Source organism: Thunnus maccoyii, chromosome 3 (assembly GCF_910596095.1).
Source record: "Thunnus maccoyii chromosome 3, fThuMac1.1, whole genome shotgun sequence".
NCBI lineage: Eukaryota > Metazoa > Chordata > Actinopteri > Scombriformes > Scombridae > Thunnus > Thunnus maccoyii.
The window spans coordinates 33,215,837-33,240,542 of NC_056535.1; the positions used below are offsets into that span (position 1 = coordinate 33,215,837).

General features: G+C 38.1%; 2 protein-coding genes across 3 annotated transcripts; both read right to left on the reverse strand.

Moving 5' to 3' along the window:
• Positions 1–1,074: 1,074 nt before the first annotated feature.
• si:dkey-43k4.5 (potassium voltage-gated channel subfamily S member 2) lies at positions 1,075–19,861 on the reverse strand. Of its 2 annotated transcripts, XM_042406848.1 has the most exons (11): positions 19,528–19,861; positions 13,870–14,008; positions 13,058–13,234; positions 12,689–12,822; positions 10,792–10,956; positions 10,531–10,702; positions 9,273–9,356; positions 8,997–9,158; positions 8,012–8,095; positions 3,053–3,145; positions 1,075–2,052 (listed from the first exon to the last, which is right to left on the reverse strand). In XM_042406848.1, the coding sequence occupies exons 3-11, from the start codon at positions 13,226–13,228 to the stop codon at positions 1,594–1,596; spliced, it is 1,524 nt and encodes a 507-aa protein (XP_042262782.1). In that variant the 5' UTR covers positions 13,229–13,234; positions 13,870–14,008; positions 19,528–19,861; the 3' UTR covers positions 1,075–1,593. The 2 variants fall into 2 exon arrangements, with proteins under 2 accessions (XP_042262782.1, XP_042262781.1); XM_042406847.1 differs by lacking the exon at positions 13,870–14,008.
• A 1,898-nt stretch (positions 19,862–21,759) lies between these two features.
• On the reverse strand, positions 21,760–24,385 carry LOC121892219 (odorant receptor 131-2-like). The gene is made up of 4 exons (XM_042405121.1): positions 24,240–24,385; positions 23,793–23,933; positions 22,276–22,540; positions 21,760–22,128 (listed from the first exon to the last, which is right to left on the reverse strand). Exons 1-4 carry the CDS (start codon positions 24,383–24,385, stop codon positions 21,760–21,762), a joined length of 921 nt encoding a protein of 306 aa, XP_042261055.1.
• Between the last annotated feature and the right edge of the window lie 321 nt (positions 24,386–24,706).

A 24,706-nucleotide genomic window follows, 5' to 3' on the forward strand; every position in this document is an offset into this window, starting at 1 on the left:
TATAAATAAACATTGAATAAATAAATTATAATTATAATAAGTTAGAGTCTAAGAGGTCTTACTGCTTTCATTATTGTTATTTTGTTCAATAAAGTTTAAACTATTCAAACTGATCACTTTTAATCAGAGTCTACAGCACAGCAGCAGTCTCACATCCTGCATTCAAAACCACAGCGACACCTCTCTGGTACGAGTGTGATGTCACGAGGCCTCCTTTGGGGTGGTCACGTGATATTTAACACAGTGAAACGAGACATCGAAACATCTTGCTGCGATACTTTTGCTTTGAAAGGTCGATACGATATCGAGTCGTTTGTCGAGTAACTACACCCAGGCTAATGATCCTGCACTGTCACGTTCTCTGTCCGCTCTCCTTGTGCAGTACAGCACGCCACAATGCACCTCACAGTTTGGTGAGGTCACAAATACAGCAGATAACACCTGAAGGGGGGTCGGGTCAGACGTGCTACAGACGTGAACCTTTTAACTCAGAGGCGGGTCTCCCCAGTTTCAGGGGAGGCTCAGTGAATGGAAGTGAAAAAAATATTACATTAGTTAGCAAAAGGAGATCAGGTAGAACAGCCTGAACGTGTGTGATTTGGTTGAAGAGATAGTTCAGAGATATAGTAGTTTTGGGGAATTTTACCTTTTTTCCCACTTTCCCAAAGTCAGAAACTAATAAATGCCTTCAGACAGACTTTTTTTAAAATGTATTGGGTGTAATCTGAAGTTATGTCAAACAGCAATATCAGGCTGTCTTGGATCAATTATTGAGTGTCTGTGGGATCAAATAACAATCATGAACCCAGTGGCATCCAGGAATTGAGCTGAACTAAGCAAGTAAACTAAGGAGGAGTGAGGAGGCGCTATTTTCAAGGCTGTATCTGAGGGGATGCCCACAGTCTCAGACTCTGTTTTAACTACCAGAGGTCGGTGTAGCAATACTTTTCATTCATAAAAGATTTTGTGTAGCTGATCTTTAAGCATCTCTTATTTCTACTTCTTCAACAAAAGAACTTTTCACAGTTTTTCATTGCAGTTTTTATTCAGTTAATTTCATTTGCGTGCATGCTATTTCACTTCAGTCCAGTTCATGATTTCTTTTGTCGGCGTTTATGTTCATTTTGACCATTTTTTTTCAGTCAGATATGTTTGTTTTTTTTCTGTGACTCTTGAAATCAATTTTTAACAGAGAAACAATATAAGCATCAACAAACCTCCATCCTGAAACAGCCCACATGCACAAATGAATGAGAAGCAGTACATCATGTCAGAACAGTCTGTTATGGAAGCCCCAGAGTTATAGTCCGACGACAGTTTATTACAATTTTAATTTACTCCAGATTTAATTTATTAGAAGCATCTAAAATTCTCATCAAGCTGCTGCCCTGCTGAGTTTTCGTCGTCCACGTTTGTTTTGATGACAGCGATCATCATGGAGATCTGACAGTTCATACTACATTTGTGTGGCTTTGGGTCAGATGGAAGTCACGTTCATGATCACATGTGAACATGAAATCAGAGCTGGAAACACTGATGTAAAAACAACAGATTTGCAGGAAGAACAAGAGCAGTTTTAATCTGAGCTCATCCTCAAAGCTGATGCAGCTCCTTCCTCCTCACTATGTACGTGTAGGACGGATGTTCCACGTAGCTGTAATTGATTACACCTCCTTCATCCTCATAATCTATATCGTCCTCCTCGATATCATCAATATCGTCATCGTCCAGACACCTGCTGTCTCCGTCCGATCCCTCCTCCTCGTCCTCCTCCTCGTCCTCCTCCGGCACGTTCTCGCAGCTCAACCTCATCCTCTTGCGGTTGTTGTTCCTCACTGAAGCCTCCAGAGCTTTCTGCCGGCGGTAGAAGTGGGAGAACTTGTTGAAGATGATGGTGATGGGCAGCGCCACCACCAGGGTGCCGCCCAGGATGCAGCCGCTGGCGGCCAGCTTGCCGGCCACCGTGACGGGAACAACGTCGCCGTAACCCACCGTGGTCATGCTCACCGTCCCCCACCACCAGCAGGCCGGGATGGTGTCCAGGCCAACGTCCTGCATGGAGACAGCGAGAGTTTTATCTTTATGTGAATCTCAAATATGGTCAAGTATGTCTCAAAAACAATATGTCAATAAATGTATCCCATTCAAATTAAAAATGCCACCTTGTATGGATGAAAACATATCAGAGTAAAATAGTGGCTCATAGGTATAGTGTCAGAAGATTAATTAATTTAATTCTAAACAAGTTTTAAAATGACATGAAACAGATTAACTAGAAGGTGTAAACAGCTGCCAGCGCTGAGCAATAATTCAGTTTACTCTTATAGTCAAATACATCATTACTTTTATTGGTATTTTAATTTAAAGCCACTAAAATATTGGATTCAAATCAATTTTTCTATAACAATAAATATTAGTGACTAAATGGGCAACGACCACAGTTAAAAAAACATGATGTGGTTTGATCAGATTTGATTGAAAGCGACTGAAAAACAAATCAACTGACATCAGATTCTCATTTAAATGTTGTTAAAACAGAACCTGCTCACTTAAAAACAGTTAGAAAAGTACAGAAATAACTTAAACTGTTCTGACTTTGGCATAAAATAATGTCTCCATGTAGGAACTCATTATTCACAGTAAGAGGCTGATTGAGAAAATATGTTTTCTGGGCATTTAAATTGATTTCTTGATCGTGCAAAGAGATGTAAAATTAGTCTGTAAATGTGTTTTTGAGTTTTATCATTTTCTGATTCATTTATCTATTAATCAAAGACAAAATTCTGTTACATTGGGATGGAAAATAGCAATTTTCTGAATCTAAATCTGAATCACAACTGATATCTAATCAATTATTTCTTGGATCGGGGTCATTTCAGTTGACCAAACATCAGGAGGACAAACTTTTGGTATAACAAAACCTTACTGGCTGAGGAAAGAATTAAAAATTAATCATGAAAAAGAAGGAAAAACAGATGAAGATAAATAATTTAACATAACAAGTACAGAGTTTTCATGAGGCCTTAACAGCCAAACATCATTCAGACTTTACCTCTTCGTATTCAGCCGTGTAAGCGATACCAGAGAAGACGCACACGCCGACACCCAGATAGAGCAGCAGAATGCCGACCTCACGGTAACTGTGCTGCAGAAACAACATGGAGGACAACAAGTGAGAAACTGTGGTGTTGTCTTTTAACCTTGTTTTAACTCAAAATCATGTTTCTCTTCTTGTTCCTTCAGCTGGATGTTTTTTCTCTTCTCTGTGCAGAGTTTGTTTTCACATTCAGCTGCTGAAGGTGCACATTTAGCTCTGAGTTCACCTTAAATCTCAGTTTCACACGTCTACCTACGAGCAGGATTTGTGACATCACAAATAGTATGCAGCCAATCGTGGTCCAGTATGCAACTTACACCTCCAGTGAACAAACACAGAGAATGAACTTTACAGTGAAGGAGGAGACATCTTGTGTCCAGCAGGAAAACTTTAGAAATGAAAAATCTTTACATATTCAGAGATTGAAGAGAAGGACGAAATGTCACTTTAAGAGTTTTTAACATGTTATTAACTGAACGTTTTGTGGAGAAACCATATAAGACACAAATAATTATTCAAATTAGAGTTTTTTTTTATGAGCCTTAAAACATCTGTGAAGCCCCAGGAGAGATATTTGGTAGCCTTAAAGGACTGGTTCACAATTTTTCAATTGTATCTTAAAACAACTGTCAGGTGACCATATGTCCATATCATAACTGGCTCCTAGGGCATGACAAATACAGGAATGGACACAACAGATGGTGGTAAAATTAAAAAGTATTCATTATGTGAATGGTAAGCCTCAGAGGCACCCTCTGTCAGACAGGTCACTTGGCAGCTTTGGAGAAACTGACGGTCAGACTAATGAATAAAGTAGACCTTTATATGTTGAAATGGAATAAATGGATGGAGGATCAACTCATGCATAACTCTTATCCCCAATCTTACTGTGTACCATTGTAAGAACACTTATTTATTATAGTATTATTTTATTTATTTTATGTTTCTCGCTGTTTTTTGTCTTTTTCATTGCTGCTGTTTTGTTTTTGTTCTGTGTCTTTCCTTTTTCGGTTACATTTAGTCCTGCCTGAGTTAATTTGATGCATTATTTCATACGGGGCTGTCTCACTGTTCATGTATTGTTTGTCTTTATGATGTACTGTCGAAAATGAAAATAAAACTATAAATCTCAACAAAAAAAAAGTATTCATTATAATAAAGTAGTGTGTCAGTCAGTGACATCAGTGATGTAAATGTGAATGGGGTGTAAGGTGTTGTGAAGGGAAAACAAAACTAAAGTCAAACAACAAGCAAAAGCCTGCAGCTGCTGGCTGGGATGAGTCCAGGTGAGAGAGCCTGAACAACACTGCCAGTTGGCCGCAGTTTATCCTATGGGACCATTAAGACCAGGTGCTCTGAATCTGGCTGGCTGCCACACCCACGTTCCCCCGGATACCTTTATGGACACAAGGGAATATAACAGGAACTCATATCCACACCAGCATCAATACATTTAAGGTAGGATAGGCAGGGGCCATCACAACCATTAAAACAAGTTTGATTTGCTGTATTCCTAAATTTAACATGAGGCCTCAGAAATCTGAGTTAGATCTCCCAAAGTTAGAGTCTTTGGGAGTTTGGGAGAAATTCCCTTTCTTCTTACCATCCCTCCACTGCATCTCAACTAGTAACTTTGGGAGATGAACAGGAGGAATGATTACAGCAAGATAAAATGGTTTCAGTGTTCATTTGAGCTCCTGACTGTCATTTTAAAACATAGTTGAAAAATTGTGAGATTGTCAACTAACAATTTTTCTTGTTGTTTCCTGTCATACAATTCAGTTCGGTTTACTGGAGAGGAAAAATAGGTTGGAAATCATTTTGTTTCAAATAACGCAGTAAGAGAAGAGAAGAGAAGAGAAGAGAAGAGAAGAGAAGAGAAGAGAGGACATGATGGTATTGTGACTGAATTGTTCTGTAATCCAGCCTAAAGAAACCCGAGAGGAACAAAATAAATTGTCAGTTGAATCGCTGCTAAAAATAAAATGCAGACTTGCATATTCCTGAAATGCCAGAATAGCAGGCAGCTGAGTACTAAACATTTCAGATGATGTATGGAAGTATTTTGTGCTGGTACAATATTTCAAAGTGAACCATGATAATTAATAGAAAAGCAGCATGAACATTAGCTCAGTTCAGTTTGCAAAGCTTTACTTGCAATATGGTGTTGTTTGTGCATTAAAATAAAATAAAAGCAAACAGCAACTGGCATGAAAGTAAAATTTATTTATTTTTCTTTATCAGATGACATTTTGCTTTTCAAAATGGATTTACTGTGATTTTAAATTAAAATTGTATCATTATAATGGTAATTAGCATCGATTCAAACCCAGCTACTGTTTCTAGATGTTAAACTCACAAGCCTGAGTTGAACTAATGTATTATGTTCAGGGTTTTTTTTACATTGATATTCAGGAAAGACACCAAAAAAGCTCTCAGTGTTTCACTCCCAATGCCAGTCACGGGTCAGGAGCTTTTAATAAAATACTACTGCAATCTAAATGTAAATGTAATGCATCCAAACCCAGTAAACCTCGGACATTTTAAAAAACAGTACAACAAATGATTGAAGACAGTAATTTATGTATTTACCTTGTAACTCAAAGATGCATAATGATTTTGAATACACACAGAATCCTCTCCTCATCATCCTAACTGATTGTACTTCAGTCTCTGCTGCTGTAATTGATTCACTTCACATGCGTTTACACAGAGAAATGACCACAAAATATCTGACTGAGCTGCTTTAGGACAAAATTCCTGCTGTATTTTCATCAAGAATGGATCCTTGCAGAGGAGAAATCCTTTATCACTGACATAAACATCATGTGATCAAACTAATCATCTCAGCATCACCTGCTTCAGAAACTAGTTTGAACAGGTTTTCAACAGACAGATATCATAATAAAGCCTAAATTTCACAAGCTCCATTTTCTCAATTTTAATCTGGAAAGTGTCCACTGTGACCAGTCGGGGAAGTCTGGGCAGAGGTTGAGAGACAGCCAAGAGCTGACTATATTTAGAACTTAAACTGATCATCATGTTTGGTGCCTCTTGAAATGACATACTCATGAAAAAGTACTTAAACTAGACGTTATAAACATGCAGGCAAAGTTCTGCACCTTCAGGCCATGTTTCCTCTGTGGATAGTTTAGAGGAAATCAAACACATTTCCCAGTGTGGAGACGTTCACATGTCTCAGTGAAAGAGAGAGATGTCAATCAGTCTTTTTCCTGTCAGCGTCCTGAGCAGACAGCTCAGTCTGTGAGCCTCGTCAGACCACAATGAATGAAGCAAAACTTGTCAGCTGTGTTGTCTTAAAAGTGTCTCCACTTCAGAGTTCAGGTCATTCACAGTTTACGTCTCAACAAAAGTTAATTAAATCAATATTTCAAAGGCTTGTTCACCTGTTTAGAAGATATCCGCAACAGATCAAACTGCATTTTGTCATATTTTTTACTGTGAGCCATGTCAAGATTATTTACATCACCCTCTAAACCAAGACACTTTCTCAAAGGACTTCACAGAGAAAGAGCCTGCTTCACTCTGACAACATGTCTGAACACAGCATGAAAAATAAAGCACACAGAAACATAACAGGCAGGCGGGAAAAACAGAACTCAAACCAAAAGCAGAAGCACAAACTTAAATGTACCAGTGGAGCTTTTGACCACGAGTAGCACTGTAGAGCGATGTTTTTATGAAGGGGTCGTTGTTCAAGCATGCAGGTAAAATGTGTCATAATATTCTAGCAGCAGTATTTATGACTCGGAGCACTGGTGCAGGTAAGATAATCTACGTATATGTGGACAATTTTCCTTGTTCAGAGGAGGAGGGGTGAATGGAGACATTAACCCAACATGACAATGTTTCCACCACTATGGTTCTTCTTCAGGTAACGTTGAAAACGTCTAAATGTTGTCATGTCCATGTAGAATTAAAGAAGATTTGGGAACAATTAGCAGTGTGCAGATACTCTGTTTCTTCTGTGTATTTTGTTACCGAGCACCTGCAGAGATGTGCGGATGTGTGTGTGTCCATTGATATTTGCTGACCTCAAGGATACACACAGCAAATCTGAATGTAATCATAAGTTTTGTTTGTTCACAAGAAAACTCCACAGGGCAGCTTTAAGCACAATATTTGTGCTGTGTTTTAATCCAAATCGAAGCTGCAAACTGGAAGGTGCATCTCAGACACCTAAATGTTGAAAACTCTCACACAGTCCTACAATTTCACCTCATTTAATATACGAACACCTTAATGACCAACCTGACTTGTCGGTAGTTATGTAAGACCTGAAGGAAAACATTTTGATCTATATATTGTATATAAAAGATATAAAAATACAGAAAAACTGATATCTACCCTTGGTTTTGTATAAGTTGTCAGGTTTGTTAACCTACAGCTCAGTGTTGAAGTGTTTGGTGAGTTTGGTCTCAGACTGCCTGACGTGTGGACCTTCAACTCACTGAAAATAAAAACCTCATCCTCAAAGAAACACATAAAGACGTCTTTTCCACCTTTTAAAGGGAAACTTTCAACCTGGACTCTATTTTCCCATCTTTTTGTGTCTAAATGACCAATGGGGACAACAGTTTTTGAAGTTGGTCCAGTATTGAGCGTGCCAGGAAAATAGGGTCCAGGTTGACAAATCCTGAAGTTTCCCTTTAATGTGTGTGACATATCTACGTCTGTGGCCCACCCATCAACCTTTATCTGATGTGTCTACAGAAAGGTCAGCAGACTAAAATGTCACAAACAAGAAAAATCAATTATATCGTTTTCATTGTCTTTTATTTTCCTTTAGAGGTTTCTAAGGCCGGTTAACGTCACTGTGTGTCTGCTCCCAGTCAGAGAGTCAAATGTTACATGACGATGCCGTCTGTGGCAGCAGACACAGTCCTGACTCACCCGAAGCGTCGCTCCTAGTGAACGTAGTCCTGTCGAGTGTCGGGCCAACTTCAAAACTCTGAAGATCCTCATTAACCTGAACACCTGAGAGAGAGAGACATGAGGTAAGAGAGTGTCTGTCACCTCATCATTTTCATAAAACCCTTTAAAATTTTTAATTTTAGCTCCTAAAAACTTTTATTTGACTGAAAAAAAGCAACATTTCAACTCTGCCAGCCATTTGTTTTTCTTCATCAAGCAAATAGCCAACTTGATGGAGTGGGCGGATTCAAAGGTCTGGACCAGACAATATAGAGACCAAATGGATTACATTTATTTGAAATTTAAGCTGAGGATAAGCCTCTTGAGATGCACCATCTTGTTTTTAAGGGGTCCCCCAACACAGAAAAAAAGAAAATTGGCAATTCAACAAGCAAACAATACAAATAATTATGAAAATAATTAAATCAATGACACAAAACAACCAACAAAACACACAAACAAACAAAGCTCTCAAAAACTCCCAAACCTCTACATCTCTGTTACAAGACCAACAAGAGGTTAGCAACTGCCAGAACAAACAAACAACAAACAAAACTGTCAAAAGCACTAAGTCTACCCACAAACCAAAAGGGGTAAAATAAGGAGGAAAAAGAGACAGAGAGGGAAAATATGTACTAATAAAAGATGAAAGTAAATACAGTCAAAAAAAAAAGAACAAATACATTTGAGGTAAACAAGCAATGAAGTCTCGAAGTCATGAAAAGAAGTAATGGATCTGAGTCTGGCAAATTATTTTATTATTTCTGGAGCTTTACATTGAAAAGCACCAGCAGACTGTTTTGTATTGTCAGTACCAGTGTTGGGTTTGTCTAATTGAATACATTTAAATACAAAAAGCAACCAATGAAAACGTCTCCTTGAGTTCAGTGATTAAATGTATCACATATGAAACAATGATGAAAACAGACAGTGTCAAAGATTAAGATAAATTACATTTCCCAACCTGAATGAGTCGTCCCAGGTTTCCCAGATCAGACTCTGAACCCAAAGTCATGTCAAAGATCAAGGTGATGTAGATGGGAACCACCGACACCAAGTCAATGATGTTCAGAGGGTGACGGAAGAACTTCCTCCTGTTGGGTGCGAGCAGCAGCCGCGTCACCACCTCGAAGAGATTGAACAAAAAAGAAGTGTGTTCTACTTCAACTGATATCTTTGTTCATTCACCAACACACAGATAAACACCACTTATTGTTCCAGTTTGTTTTTATCTGCTCACCTCGAAGGTGAACCAGCAGCTGCAGAAAACCTCCAGAGCCTGTGTGGTCGGGTCCTCCATCAGCTTCCCGTTAGAGTCAAACGTCTGAAAGAAAAAAAGAGAAAGATTATTGATCAACATGAACATTTACAGATGTTTTCAATCATACATTTAGTTTTTGAACCCTGTTTTGCTTTTATCAACAGCATCTTGCTTAAAGCATATGGCTGCTGTTTTTCTATATTTTTCTTATTGTCAATAAATCGCATGTTTGGATCCAAACCAACAATGAACTGATCTACTAACAAGTATTGTGTGTGTATCCAAAGCCTGATATATCTTATTCCTCCGTTGTCCAAAAACTATTAAAAACACATCAGTGAGCCACACTGCTGCACTGGGTGACATGTTCCTTCATTATGAAGAGTTTGGTCACGTTAGTTTGTTTAGAAATGGCTCCAAAGACTAATAACAGTGATCATGTTTTCGGCCTCCGTACTGAAGTTCTTTGAGAAATGTACAATGTAGTACAAAGCCACAAGCTAATGAAGCTGTAAACAGTACCACCTTCCTGCACGTGCTCAGTAGCGTCTTCCTTACACAGAACTACTCTCTGGAGAATGAAAACATGATCGATGTTGTTAGTCTTTGGAGCTGTTTCTAAATAAACTAACATTCATGAACTTCCCTCACAGCTGGTGTTAAAACATTTAAGATGGCTGCATAGCATTTATCTTTAAAATGGAATCAGTCATGAGGAATTCAGATACAATATACAAAGTTTATGTCTGGACTGGGGTTAAATTTCAAGAGGTTTAGAGTAAAACTCAAGAGAAACTCAACAAACAGACACTTTGTGAAACGCTACCTTTTAACACCTGATAGTTTGTTAGCTCACTTGTTATTGCAGTCATTCTTTAATTCCTTCATTACAAGCATGATAATCTTTGTAGCCTCACAACACTCAAATTTAACTTTTCTCATTGTGTTCTGGCACAACTGGATGTGTTTTTGTTTGGGACAATAAGAAGTCCAATAGATGATTTTATTCTCCTTCACTGAACACTTCCTGCATCTGATTGGATATTTTTTTCCCCTTCACATTTAAAACAGGATAAATATGGCAGGGATTCTGCTTTTTTATAATGGTTTATGTAAATAGATGATGAGTTTTTCAGTGATGATCAGAGAGTCCCATCATCATCTAATCTACAGAAATGTTCCTGACGAAAATCTTCTGATGAAAACTGAGTGAATGTTTGTTTCTCTCTGTACCGACCTGATACTCTGGGATGCTGTTGATGCACATGGTGGCGATGGATGTGAGCACGACTCCTATGGAAAGCAGACTGAAGAGCTTGCTGGGGATGGAGTATCCAGGGTTCTCCAGAGTCAGCCACAGACACTTCCTGATGTTCCCGTAACGCACCTCTTGGAAGTGCAGCATGTCCCTGAGAGGACGGAGGAAGACGATGAGTTAACGGAGAGATAGACAGAGAGATGTGAGTCGGGCTCATCAAAAGGCTCCACGGTCTTTTACCTGTTCAAGTCAGATATCTCGTCCACAGAGGTGTCTATGCTGCTGACTTCGCTCTCGTCGTCCCAGCTGCGATGTCGGCTGCTCTCCAGCTTGCGGTCGTGGTAACGGTAACTACAGCAACTGTCCAGGAAGAACTCATTGATGCCCCAGTATTCGATCTCCTGACTGAGTGACAAACAGAAGTTTATTAGTACAACAGCTGCAGTCTAATAGAGCTTTAAATGATTAAAATTTAAACTGAAATCATATTTAGTCAAAACTAATTTAAAAGTGTTTTTTTAATGTATTGTTTATAGTTTTATATTAATACAAGGAAGAAAAAAGGAAATGCTGTGTTTGATTGACAGCAGCTGAGGCGGCTTGTCAGGGTTTATTTTTGTTTGACAGCAGCTGGCAGGCAACCGGTGTTACACTGTATGAATAAAGTAAACAAACTGCTGTAGCTACAAGTCATGGACAGACAGCGTGTCACTAACAGGGATTTTGAAGAGTAACGACCAAACCAGCATCTAACGGGACCAAAGTGACATTTGCAAGTATGTTTACATGTTGTTTTATATGCTGCAAATGAGCAGCTAATTGGCTATTTAGCTGCTAACTGACATTAGCGGTGCACTTTTTCCTGGCGAATGTTTGTTTGGTAACCTGATGCACCATATGGTTTGTTACACAGAACCATCTGAGAAGTTTTCCTCGGAAATGTGATCATGAGATCCAGTAAGAAACCTCATAGGACACTGATTGGTCCGAACCACTGCGCATCACTTGAAGCCTGACAAGCTGGATAAGGTAATTTGTTTGGTGGTTTGTTCAACAAGCTAAGCTGCAGGACAAGACATGTCTTCATGTTTGTGAGTTAGATATGAAGGAGACTTAAGCAGGAAAGTTAATGTGTGTTGTTCAGAGTCTGTGGCTCTTGTGTTGTGGAGCAGGATGCTATCAGGCTCAGTGTGACCATCTGCTCTGCCGATGATAGAATGACACGTTATCGCTTTATGCAAAAATTTGATTTCCTGTATCAAAATAAGGACTCCAGCTATGAAAGTGAATGATGTGATGGAACGCATTTCATTGAAATAATGTAAAACTAGGGGGCGCCATCATGAAACCAAAAAATATGAAATAAAAATTTCTCTCTTTTGGTTTCTCATTTTTTCTCAAAGGATAAACAGGACAAGTGATTTACAGAGCAGATATGTAGCTGTAGGAAACAAAAATGCCATTTAATTTCAGTTGGACTTTAAACAAAAAAGACAATATATCAACCTCACCAAGGTTCACCCAAAATCCTGTCAAAATTCTTGGAGAGAAACTTTACTAAATGGAAGGAATCTGTTTATAGCCTCCTTTAGACACAGATTAAATAATAATACTGGTTCATCTAACTGTTTCTGGCTTTTTAGCTTTCAAATATTTCTATTGTGGAAAAGGTTCATTCTGTTCAAACAATGAAAGGACCTTTACAGACAACAAACTGCATAAAATGTAAAAGTTGTTTATGTTTGTGAATGTGTTTGTTTGTTTGTATTGTGTACATTTTCTCAAAGCTTTTCTCTAATTTCACCATCAAACTAAATGTCCAGTCATTAGTCACAGTCACATTAGCTGTTTCAAATTGATCTCTGTGGTAAAGCATTTACAGTAAAAGTTATTTCTTAGAGTAATCTTATGTGTGCTTTTAGTGACATTGTGACATTTATTCCCACTGGAGCTGTGTAAGACGGATATGGAAACCAGTAAAGATCTTTTTCAAACATGACAAATTATAAACTGTATGAAAACAGCTCAACTATTCACTTATTTTCACTCTAAACAGAAACTAAAGTGACAAATTGTGACTTGATGAATGTGATTGAAGTGTAGTTTGTGGTGTTAAAACAGTAGAGAGACCAGAGACCTGAAGGAGAAGACGCACAGCTCCTCCATGATGTGAAGTTTACCCGTCTGGTAGAAGTGAAGGACGTAAGGAAACAAGCCGGGATTCCTGTCAAAATAAAACTCCTTCTGCTGCACGTCATAGTCATCACACACCTACAAGGAGGAGGAAGAGGAGAGGAAGAGGAGAGGGGGGAAATGTGAGTAAATAAATGAATGAAGGAAGAATGACGGAGCGAGGCTTTAGAAAATAGCCAAAGAGACACATTTTATGGTCTCATTATTTTTGGAATCAAAATCCCGAGAGAGATGCAAAAATATCGTCTTGAAACAAAATGATCATCCATCATCTATCAATCGATCCATTCATCTCCCCCAACCCACGACCAACCTGAAGTATATCTTCCTCTGAGTCACATGCCAGCAGTTTTCCCAGTCTGGTGTCTGGGAATTTCTTCAGTGTGCTGGAACAGAGACTCCTCTTCAGACCTCCTACGTTCACGTGGACGAGACCCTCGTCTGAGTCCTGGTGGCCCCAGCTGGGCAGACTCTCCTTCACCATGGTTAACTAACGAGACCGCAGGGAAATGAGCAACAAAGCAAAAGAGGGATCCTTAATTAATGGTTTTTATTGACTTTATAGAAATGGTGGGGTCCCAAACATTCACAAGAACAAACAGAACAACAATAAAACAACAATGCAAAGGAAAAATAAGAAACTCAATACCAACAACAGAAAGGACTTACAGCCTTAGAATAAACACTATCAGAGGAAAAATTATCACAGTAAAGATAGTATTTATTGGGGCGGCAACTAACGATTATATTCTTGTTTTGTTTGGCCAACAATCCAAAACCTTAATATTAGTAGTTTACTGCCACATATGACAAAGAAAAGCAGCAAATCCTCACATTTGAGAGGCTGAAACAAGAAAATATTCTTATTGCTTGAAAAATAATGATTAATTAATCAGTTTGCGATTAATTTTCTGTTGATCGACTAATCGCTGTAGCTCTAAAAGCTGGTGATTCAATATAATCTACTGACAAGTATTGTGTGTGTGTCCAAAGCCTGATAGATGTTATTCCTATGTGACAATAACAAAAATATAGAATAACAGCAGCCTTATCATTTTTACTGCAGACGTCTGATTTTATTTGTGAGTGTCTTGACATTCAAGGTGCAGCTTTGCTGGTTCATACTGTTTGACTCGTGGCCTGGATGGGATCCAGATCTCACTCTCTCTTTCCATCTTCTCTTTTCTTCTTCCCGAGCTGAGTCAGCAATCACCAAAACCCTCTATGAAGTCTTCCTGACAAAGTGGAGTCTCCTTTTCATTATCTGCCCAAAAAATGTTTGAGTTTCTTTGTTGTGATGTAGGCACTTTAACTTCATCTGCTCCACTAATGCACTTATAAGACCTGCTGGCCAGACACTGGCTTGTTGTACCAGACATTTTACAGCTCACATTATGGACTGGTTGAGAGCCAAAAGGCTTTTGCTGGACTTAAGATATTTGAAGGCTGAGTATAAACATGTTCCTTTCTTGAATATGTTGCCATGTCATAACACAGCTTTTAACAACATGAGTTAAGTGACCATTCTGTTTAAAAACATTTCAATCACAATTAATTTTTTGTCAACATTAATCACGGTTGCAAGCAACTTGTCTCCATGTGGTCAAGTAAAAAAAACACACATACATATGCAGCCAAAACAGAAACTAACTCCCACACATGTTCATCTACTGTACTTCCAGTACAAACACCTACATAGTGTACACACTTTCATTATAAAAACCACACTATGAAATCACTCAACAGATGAATAAATAACAAAGTTCAAGTGATACTGTAAAAATGAAGAAAGATTTTTGTGCATTGGTTAAAGGATGAGTTCACAATTTTTCAAGTCTGTCTAAAAACAACAGTCAGGATCCCAAATGAACAGTGAAACATGTTTTTCTTGCTGTAATCATTCCTCCTGTTCATACTGACCATTAGAAGATCCCTTCATAATGCACTTACAATGTAAGTGATGGGGGATGAAATCCACAGTCCTCCTTCTGTGCAAAAATGTATTTAAAAGTTTATCTGAAGCTAATATGAAGCTTCAGTCATCCAAATGAGTCAAATCAAGTAGATATCTTTCAACATTACAGTCTTTTTAGTGCCAAAGTCCCTCTTTTTGTTACTATACTTCCACCTGCAGCTCAACAGGGAAACACTGTCCGAGGAAACACAAAGAGGGAGTTTGATGCTAAAAAGACTGTAAATGTGTCAGATATCCACTTGATATGACTAACTCAGACTGATGAAGCCTCATATAAGGATAAGGATAATAAATGCATTCTTGCACAAAACAACTGTGTGGACACACTGAAGATTTTGTCCTCCATCACTTCCATTATAAGGTCATTATGAAGGGATCTTCTAATGGTCAGTATGAACAGGAGGAATGATTACAGCAAGAAAAACATGTTTTAATGTTCATGTGGGCTCCTGACTGTTGTTTTTAGACAGACTTGAAAAATTGTGAACCCGCCCTTTAAGTTTTGAGTCGCTCTTCTGCCCAAAGGCTCCAACAGATCCCAATGTTGCCTTAAATAGTTTTTTACAGCACAATGCTAATATTACTGCCAGAAAACATTATTTAGTTCAGTTTAGTTGGCAAACATTGGATTAATATTGCTTAGCAACAAGTGAATTCTCAGTTTTATTTTCAGCTTTTGTTTTTTATTGCTCATCAGAGTGATACCTCCAAGCAAGTATCCCATCGTCGCCAGCTGTAGCGCTGCACATGTAGCGCTCACTCTAACAGGACTGAGGGTATCCGTCTATTTAGAGGCAGCAGTAAGTGCCTTCCTTCAGGTAAAGTGTAGCTATAATGTAATGCAGTAATGTTACATGGTCTCTTATTGCAGAGTGTAGGAAATGGCCTGAGGAATCACAGATAGGTGTTAACCTAATGTGGACTTAATGGTGTTTTAAACAGAGCAGTCTGACTTCATCCGGCTCTGAATCTTTCACTCTCTTCCTGCTAGTATTTAATCAGGTTTTTCTTTCTCCCCTCAGCTGAATGATTTATGGTTATATATACAGTTAAGTGTGGAAAAATCCATCTTCGTCTGTCAGCAGCATGTGTGAGATTCGGAGGCGAGTAGGTGGACGTGTTTGTGGGAAGCCTGTTATCATGTGTAAATGCCAGTGGTGGAGTATATTTACTCAATTAATGTGTTTAAGTTCTGAGATACTTAAGACTTAAGTATTTATGTTAATGCAACTATTCTTCCATTCCACCACATTTCAGAGGGTAATATTGTATTTTTAATTCAATTACATTTATTTGGCAGCCATAGTTACTACAATAGATACTTTGAAGATCAATTTTTTTCATGTAATGCTACAACTAACAATTATTTTCATTATCGATTAATCTGTTGACTATTTTCTCAATAATTGATTAGTTGTTTGGTCAGTAAGATTTCAGAAAATGGTCAAAAATGTCAATCACTGTTTTCCTAAAGACCAAGGTGATGGCCTCAAATGTCTCGTTCTGTCACAACTAACAGTCCACAACCCAAAGATCTTCAGTTTACTGTCATAGAGGACTAAAAATAACAGAAAATATTCACATTTAAGAAGCTGGAACAGAGAAATTTAGTAGTTTTTCTTGACTCATTCATGACTCAAATCAGTTCGATTATCAAAATAGCTGGCAATTATTTTTTTGTCAATTGACTAATCAACAAATCGTTGCAGCTCTAATTTTATGTACAAACCCTGAGGATCATTTTCTAAAATATGATGAAATATTATAGATTAAACCACCCAATTAATCTATAAAGTAGTTACAATCATTTCCATCTCAACCTGCAAAAACATTTAATGCTGTTAAGTGTTTTCACAGTAACGAGTACTTTTACCTTTGATACTCAAAGTACATTTTGCTGATAAAACCTCTGTTGTTCTACATAAGCAAAATCATAAATGCAGGACTTTAATTTCTAATTGAGTATTTTTATAGTGAGGTATTCCTACTTTTACATCGGTAAACGATCTCAATACATACTTTTCCAAAACCTAAAGATGTGAATTTGGACTCAGAAAAAAGAGCCAGATGGCAAATTGTCTGTCTTGAGATTTCCAAATAAACAAAGTCATACGGAAAAAGCATTTCATGGACATCTTGATTATACAAGTCAATATATCCCCATTTGAAATGTGATATTCAGCTGGGACAAATCTTGGGGAGGACAGGCTGGACCAGAACAAATATGGAAAATGAGCCACGAGGGATGACAGCTGTAACACTTTAATATTAGGCTAATTTACTGAAATGATCCCACTGAGCACAAGCTGTGATTTCAGCATCATTTTCCTACTTCAGCTCTCATATAATCTGAGGAAATTCCAGTTTAGCACTTAGAAGATAATCGACTGTTGAAACCACACTGTCTGTGTTTATTCTAATGAAGGAATATATCAAACTAATTACAACAGTATGGCTCTCTTGTGTGTTTTTTATGTTTTTTTGGACAATTATGGAGTCATGACGGACATTATCGCCTGAGCTCACTCTCCCAGACACCCTGACTGAGAATCACTGAATCTGTGTGTAATGCTGTGGCTTTAAAGCAGCTATAATCAATACTTTTAGATTAACAATGGCTCACATAACTACTTGTATATTAAAGTGTCACTTGTATTGATGAACTCACAGAAAATTATCACCCAACCCTGTTCTTCTCCTCATCTCCACAGAGCTTTATAGTCTTTTTCCTCTCAGGGCCTCTTTCAAGAACCTCTCTCACCAACAGATTTGTTCCTAAGTGTCACATACGAGTGATTTAAGACAATTTGTGGAATTATAGTGTTCTTGTCCTTATAATTTTCTTTTAGGTACAAACGAAATTCACATCCATTCAGTCCAGACTTGTCTTATGAGTCACAGACAGACAGTCTGTTGTTGTCCACAGGGCAAAAAACATTAATAAAACCGGATCATAAAGTTTATATATGATACTGAAACTTGCCAATTCACTGAGAGGCTTTTTGAGATTTTAGGATTTGTAGTGGCACATTTCAACACAACAAACAGACACAGTTAGCTGTAGACTAGCTGGTGAACATAGTGGAGCATTTAGCAGCTAAAGAGACAGATATTTCCCTCAGGAGTTGGTAGAGAGCATAAACAGAGCTAAAAGAGAGTGAAGGTGGACAGAAACACGACTTCAAATGAATGATAATGTTGCGCCGTAACTGCTGGATGTGGAAATAAGCAACTATTTGCGAACAAGTTTGCCAAATAAACTTAAAAGATGCCCAGTTGTAGCCAAAAGAAAAGATTTAAGAATAAACCTTAAAGTTCAGTCAAGAATAATTTTTGGTTTTCAGACACTTTTCTGATAACTTTCTCTGAAGTGTCCATTTTGATGTGGACTCATCTCAGACATTATCAGGTGAAGCCTCAAACTTCTGCAGGGTGAAAGTCTTCTGCATTAATTATTTAGATGATGAAGGTTTAGTTCAGAGCTCCTGAAGGAAGATCTGTGTATTTGTTGACAGGTGAAGGTAAAGTGCTGCATTGAGCTGTAGGGAAATATAATGATTAGATCTCCTCGTGGTGTAGCGTTCACATTAACAATATGCAAAATATGAATAGAGGCCTTATTGCAAATGTGCATGAAAACCAAGATAAAACACACTGTTATAATGCACCAATCAAAGAGTAGGAGAAGATCAATAGCAGAGGTAAAGATTGCACATTAAGAAACCTTTTATGATGGACCTCTTTAAATATTGTGTGAATTATGAATGTTTTCATAGTGTGTGTTGGGCCTAGGTATACACAAAGTGCCTTCTAAAAGGTTTTTGTGGTCTTCATTCATTCAAAAAATTAGTAAGTGGACCTTTGGCTTATAGATATTTTGTTTCATAGGTTCCCTTCAGGTCAAGAATGAACTTCCAAGCTTAAAACTACTTGTTTACAGTGACATCTCCACAGGCAACCTTAAACTAACTTTTCTGACTTTCAGAAACAGACTTTCAGACTAATTAGCAGCTATTTTGGTCTTAAAACTGGTCTGGACTCTGTTCCAAAATGTTTGTCACCTCTTTAGGCTTTTAATTTGATCTCAACTCAGTCTCATCTCCACACTGACTTGGACTTAACTAAAGCAGTCTTGACTTACAGCTCTGCTCTGAATTTCTTCCTTTGAAATGTACGTACATACTGAGAACCTTTGCTTTTGATAATGGAATTGAAATTTTAAAATCTAAATAAATATAATATCATTTAGATTAGTTCCTCAACACAGTCTGCTCCACAGTGATGTAAAGTACCCAACATAGCCATGAATGTCATTAAATTATCAGTTTTATGGCAACACTTCTGTCAAAATTAGCAGCGTTATTTTTAAACAATCATTTCCTTTTTTTAGACTTGTGTAAAAGCATCCAACCAAAGGAAAACAGATAGTAAACAACAGAGGGACAATGTGACTCTCTGAGTCTATAATTACATGAAGGGCCCATGCTGGGCTCTCAGGGGAGCTGCCATGGTGCACATACAGAAATAAAGTTGATCTATAATTCAGCACAAGGAAGCGCTGCGGCTTGAAATCACAGCTGTAGAAAAATGCAACAACCATTCACACACATTCATGCAGTGAAGTACATCAGAGTACTGCAACAAACATAATTAAACTCCACATTAAGATGACACAGAGTCCACAGTAAACTAGCTGTCAGGTTGAAGTGTTAATTAACTGATCGCAGCTTAAATCTCTTTATAAACACTTCAGGCTTTAGTGTTATGAAGGGAAATTTAAAGACTTTAATACATTAATTGAAACTTACCTCCTGGGAGTTTTGTCACGATACTCTTTCATCACCGGATCAGCATCTTCCCCAGATTTCAGATTCACCCCATGATGCGTTGATAAGTTTTATACTTTCAGGAATAAAAAGGACTAAACTCTGCCATTAAGGAAACGTCGGATCCAGAGAAAAGACAGTGAGCTTTAAACCCAAATCAACTTTCAGGACATCATTCCCTCCGCCTGTAACGATCATCTGTGGAGGAGAGATGTGAGAATCAGCTGTAGGCACACAGGTTTCCTCCATCTGAACCTGTGTTTGTTCGTCTTCTCTGTCGGACAGTCTTCGGCTTTTTCCGTCACATTCCGGAACAGGATCGTGTCTCCGAACGGGAAATACCTTTAATACGCTCTCATAGAGTCGCTTCTATGATGTGTTTGCGGCACCTAGTGGTTAATTTAGAGTTTAATGATGAACTTTTTTTTTGAATTTTTATAGTCTTTATTTTATATCGCCACAGGGACTTTGGATGTAGTCAATAATAATTTTTAAATGGCCTTGTGGTTCATTAATGGGATTTTATAATTCTTGGGGAGTCAATATGACTATTATCTCACAACTGGGGCTCTAAATGTGTGGTGCTTAATGAAATTTAGTGAAATCTCAGGTGTCATTTAATGAACCCGTTAAATTACTCTAATATGTCTCTAATATTCACAGGGACCCTCTGCTTTGCCAGCAAAGGCTTTAAGTGTTGCTATTAACTGCTGCTGACTTTTCTTTTTCTTTCTCATTAAGAAGAGAAATACTTAAAAACTTCCTATGTTAGACAAAGACAACAATGTCCAAAGGAAACAGGCTGTAAGTGTCCTCTTGATGTAATAAAATAAATGAATGTTTTTGCGTTTGCACCTCATAAACATCAAAATGAGTTTATTTGATCATGAGTTTAAAAGTTTCCTGACCAGCAGCACCTGAACAGGATTTCACACAATTCTCATAACTCTCATACATTCAGAGATGTATTGTTTATCACATATTCATCTTGGGAAGCTGCAGGTCCACAGACCGCAGCGTGTCTGTGGTAATGGAGCCATCTAGTGGCTAAAAACCAGTTTTACACCACCCAAACGTGGACGTGTGTAGACCTTTACCCCTCTTCCGTAATTTACTTAACACAGTAGAGTTAAATATCAGTTCATCTTCATTTGTAATCTTCTGGTATTTGTTGCTTTTTCAACAAAGGTTTGGTCCTTTAAATGGGATGTTGATTGTTAAATTGACTGTTTGTTTGTCAGTGTTGTGATCTTACTATATATGTGGTGATAAAGGTGAAGGATATCTGTGGCTGTGATACAGGGGAGATAATTTGCAAACATTTTAGACAAAAAACCTGCACCAAATGTCTATCTAGACAATATAAAGTCTGCAGTGTGTCTTCACTGTCCTTGCAATAAGGTATTTTTTTTAAGAAACCAACAGATGACAATACAGGCAGTGAAGGTTAGAAGCTGTGGCCTGCAGTAGCATGTTTTCAGATTAATGCAGTTTCAACACAAGGTCTGAAAATATGTCATTCACTCATTAAAAAACTTTAAAAACAACAAAAAAAAAATTGATGCACTCATGCACTTTTGTCTTTTCTTTTATATTTCTATCTATATGTTTTATCTTGATTTACATTTTTTTGTAACCTGATCCTGAAGAAGTTTCCCAGAGTTTCATCTCCGCTTATGTATAAAATATTTTTTATGTTTCTCATTGTTGAAGTGACAAATTAAACGTGAACTTGAATTAGGTGCCTGAATATTTTGAGAGTTTAGAAAAAAATTGAAGGCAAGATAATGAACAAATTCAAACAAAGGCTCAAACAACTGGATTTTTAGCGCCTTTTTCTTTATTCATGAACGCTGAGACGCCTTTTGAGACACTGACAATATACATACAGTTCTGTATTTTGGAGAATTTTGCAAACATTGTTTTTCCATTGTACTACTGTAGTCCATAAAAATGCACAATTACAATAATGAATGTGACTTTAATAAATTCTTAAAGACCCAAATGTAGCTTTTGCACCTTAAAATGGTCTACTGAGAAATCTTATATATTTCTCATAATTGCTTGCAAAAATTCTTCTCAGGTCACACCAGAATCAACTTCTGTGTTCAGTGGTATTTGTAGATAAAGGGGAAAACATGCAAAATAACATGTATGTTCCTTGAAAGGCCATTTAGTCAAACACCTGCTTGGACCCTCACTGGGGTCCCTCCATCATTTCACCCTCTTTCCTACAGAGTTGCAGCATTTACAGCAGAAGTGCAGCCTGATGTGGCTGCTGAACTTCTTGTCTCTGACGCCGTAGATGAGCGGGCTGAGCAGACGAGGAAGCACATTGGTAAACAGGAAGCAGCTGAAGAAGATCTTGGTGCGTTCCTGGGGCCAAGTGGTGACTAAAATGAGGTTGAGGAAGGGAGAGATGTATGACAACATGCAGATGAGGAGCTGGACTCCATGCAGCAGGATGGTGTTGCGGGCGTTTCTGGCTGAAGCCTGGTTGGAGCCAGAAACTGCCCGAGCAGCGCAGAGGACCTTCAGGTAGGTGACGATCACAGTCAGGAAGACGAAGGAAAACAGAAGGACCTGAGGAGAAGACATGAAGACACAAAATCTGGGTTGTTTTAGTCTGTCAACCGCTGCAATTGACATTAAGTTAAGGAATAATAAAAAAAACACTGCTCAGTGGAATATAAAGCAAGAAAATCCATGAAATGATGATCAGAATTTCACCTGGACAACTGTACTTTGTGTCTTGTGGTACGGTGTGTTGTAGATATAAGTAGGGTAACAGATGACACTGCTTGAGAAGACAGAGAGGGGCTTGGTGGCGAGGATGATGATGATGTCTGTGAAGGCAGGGATGATGGAGATGCCCCAGATCAGTGCAATCAGAGCGTAGGCTCGCTGCACGGTGCAGATCTGGACGTGACGAAGAGGTCGACAAACAGCGATGTAACGCTCCACTGCCATGCCAGCGAGGTTCAGAGGGCTGTTCCTGGATCAGGACAAATAAAAACACTCATGATAATCATTTGTTTAATTTTTTTTTAATCCAGAGTTATTGTGCACATGTTTACTGGAGCTCAGATTGTGAAGTACCATGAGGGTTTTCAGCCTTAATGATCAACACAACATGAAACTGCAAATGTCCAGCTAGCATTATATTAACCTGTGGGATTTACCTCCATTAATTACACATCATAAATCAAGTAAATTAGTCTCAGAATGTGCACCACTAAAGCACAATCTAAACTGAAATTATAAGGACTTAAAGTTTTGTGTTACTAGAAGAAAGTGCAAGGCTACTGGAAACCAGCATGAAATGAAAATGTCTCATTTAGTTTAATTAATAAAGTAATATGATCTGGTATTGAAATAGGTGTTCTGGTTGTTCTCTGGGGCTATAGGCAAAATAAAATTAAGATGTTTATTCTATTTTGTGCACTATCCTTAATGGGTACTTGTACACTTAAATGCACAAGAAGTGGGAAGAACTGGGGCGCAGTTTTGCCCTGGGGCCCCTTTACAGGTTAATCCAGCTGCACTTCCAAGCAGTTTCCTGTCTTGTGGTGATACAGGCCTTTTTCTCAGTAGACATTATGACATGTTGGGAAAACACAGGTATGATAGATAACACAGTAGCAGTTGCGTCCCATGAGGTGCGCCCATGTCAGAGCTGTGGTGTTATATACTTCAATGGAAGAAAGACATTATTAATATTATTAGGTCTACCTGTGCTTTTCCTGCAATGAAAAGTCAAAATGTCTGCTGTGAGAAATAGCCACAAAGTTGTGCAGAATTTTCATTTAATTGATGACTTTCCTCATATTTAGGCTACATTTCTTCTTCTTCTGTTGAGTCATCTGTCATGTTTATTTCAATTCTAGCCTAAAAAATTCCAAAAATGGGGCTGAGTTGCCACTTGTGGAGGGAATGACAGCGTGTAGACGTCAAATATTAGCTTTGTCAATATTCTGTTTAATAACCATAATGATAGTTGGCTGGCTGATGCATAGTATGCACATTTACTCCTTGAAAGTTGTTTACTACAGTAGATTATATTTTAAAAGTCTGCTATAGCCTGTCAAGTGAAGATTCAGGTTCCAGACACACATACATAGTATCACATGTATATTGTATGATATGGTGATGCTAGAGCCAAGAAAAAAGTGTAAATCTGACAGAAGCACACATGCAGAACAATTGGGTTAACACACTCTCTTGAACACAAATACACACCTACGTACTTGTTGGTAGTGACTAAGATGAGCAACATGATGCAGCAGGGTGCAAAACGCAGGGGGATGGTGTAGGTCATGATTTGCAGTGCCACAGAAACGGTGAGCATAATCATGTCGTTGATCACCAGATGGATGTAGAGCACATACCTGCAGGAAGTAGAGCAGGACAGAAGGAGAACAGAGAGGAGTAGTTAAAGGAAGAAAAGTCCAAGTGAGGAAAAGACAGCAGGAGACAAATATGCAAGATGAGAACAGGAAATAAAGGAAAGAGGACACAGAAGATAGATGTAATTATATTTCATAGATTTTTAAGTTGTGCTCTGCTCCAAATAAAGTGAAAAAAAATTACAAATTCAGTCACATACACAGCAAAATATATCAACATATATGTACAACAGCAAACTCTGGCCCATTTTTATTCAGTTTTACTCTAAGAACATGGTCCTGTATCACCTGGGGTCTCGCTGGAAGACCTGGCTCTTAAAGTAGGTGTAGACGAAAGCTCCATTGATGGAGTTGATGATAAAGCCGAAAGCAAAGGTGATGAAGTTCTTTGTGAAAGCATCGTTAAAGCTGTCCTGACGTCTGGTTGAGTTCATATTGCACCTTGTCCTGCTTTGGTGCTGAGAAACCAAAACTCAGTTCAGTCAGAGCTGGAAAAATAATTCACAGTGACTCAGTTATTGTTTAGTCAATCAAGGGCCATCTCAGTCCATTTCTACAAAATAATCAAAAAATGTCATTTAAGTGAATGAATAACTTAAACTTAAAACATAATTGCTTCTTGGTTTGCTGTGCTGCAAATGAGTACGTTCACATAAGTTGTTTCATAAAGACTGGACTTCTCGTTTCACCTAATTAAGAGAGTGGAATTATAATATATAAGAGCAGAAAGAAGCTAAAAAGTGCCTCAGATTAAA

Coding starts and splice junctions, on each gene's coding strand:
- LOC121892219 (XM_042405121.1), bottom strand. CDS start 24,385: ATGAACTCAACCAGACGTCAGGACAGCTTTAACGATGCTTTCACAAAG. Junction 22,541..23,792: donor ATCTTAGTCACTACCAACAA/GTACGTAGGTGT, acceptor GTCCTGATCCAG/GAACAGCCCTCTGAACCTCG. Junction 22,129..22,275: donor CACAAAGTACAGTTGTCCAG/GTGAAATTCTGA, acceptor TCTTCTCCTCAG/GTCCTTCTGTTTTCCTTCGT.
- si:dkey-43k4.5 (XM_042406847.1), bottom strand. CDS start 13,228: ATGGTGAAGGAGAGTCTGCCCAGCTGGGGCCACCAGGACTCAGACGAG. Junction 10,703..10,791: donor GAGATATCTGACTTGAACAG/GTAAAAGACCGT, acceptor CCGTCCTCTCAG/GGACATGCTGCACTTCCAAG. Junction 8,096..8,996: donor ACCTGGGACGACTCATTCAG/GTTGGGAAATGT, acceptor TCTCTCTCTCAG/GTGTTCAGGTTAATGAGGAT.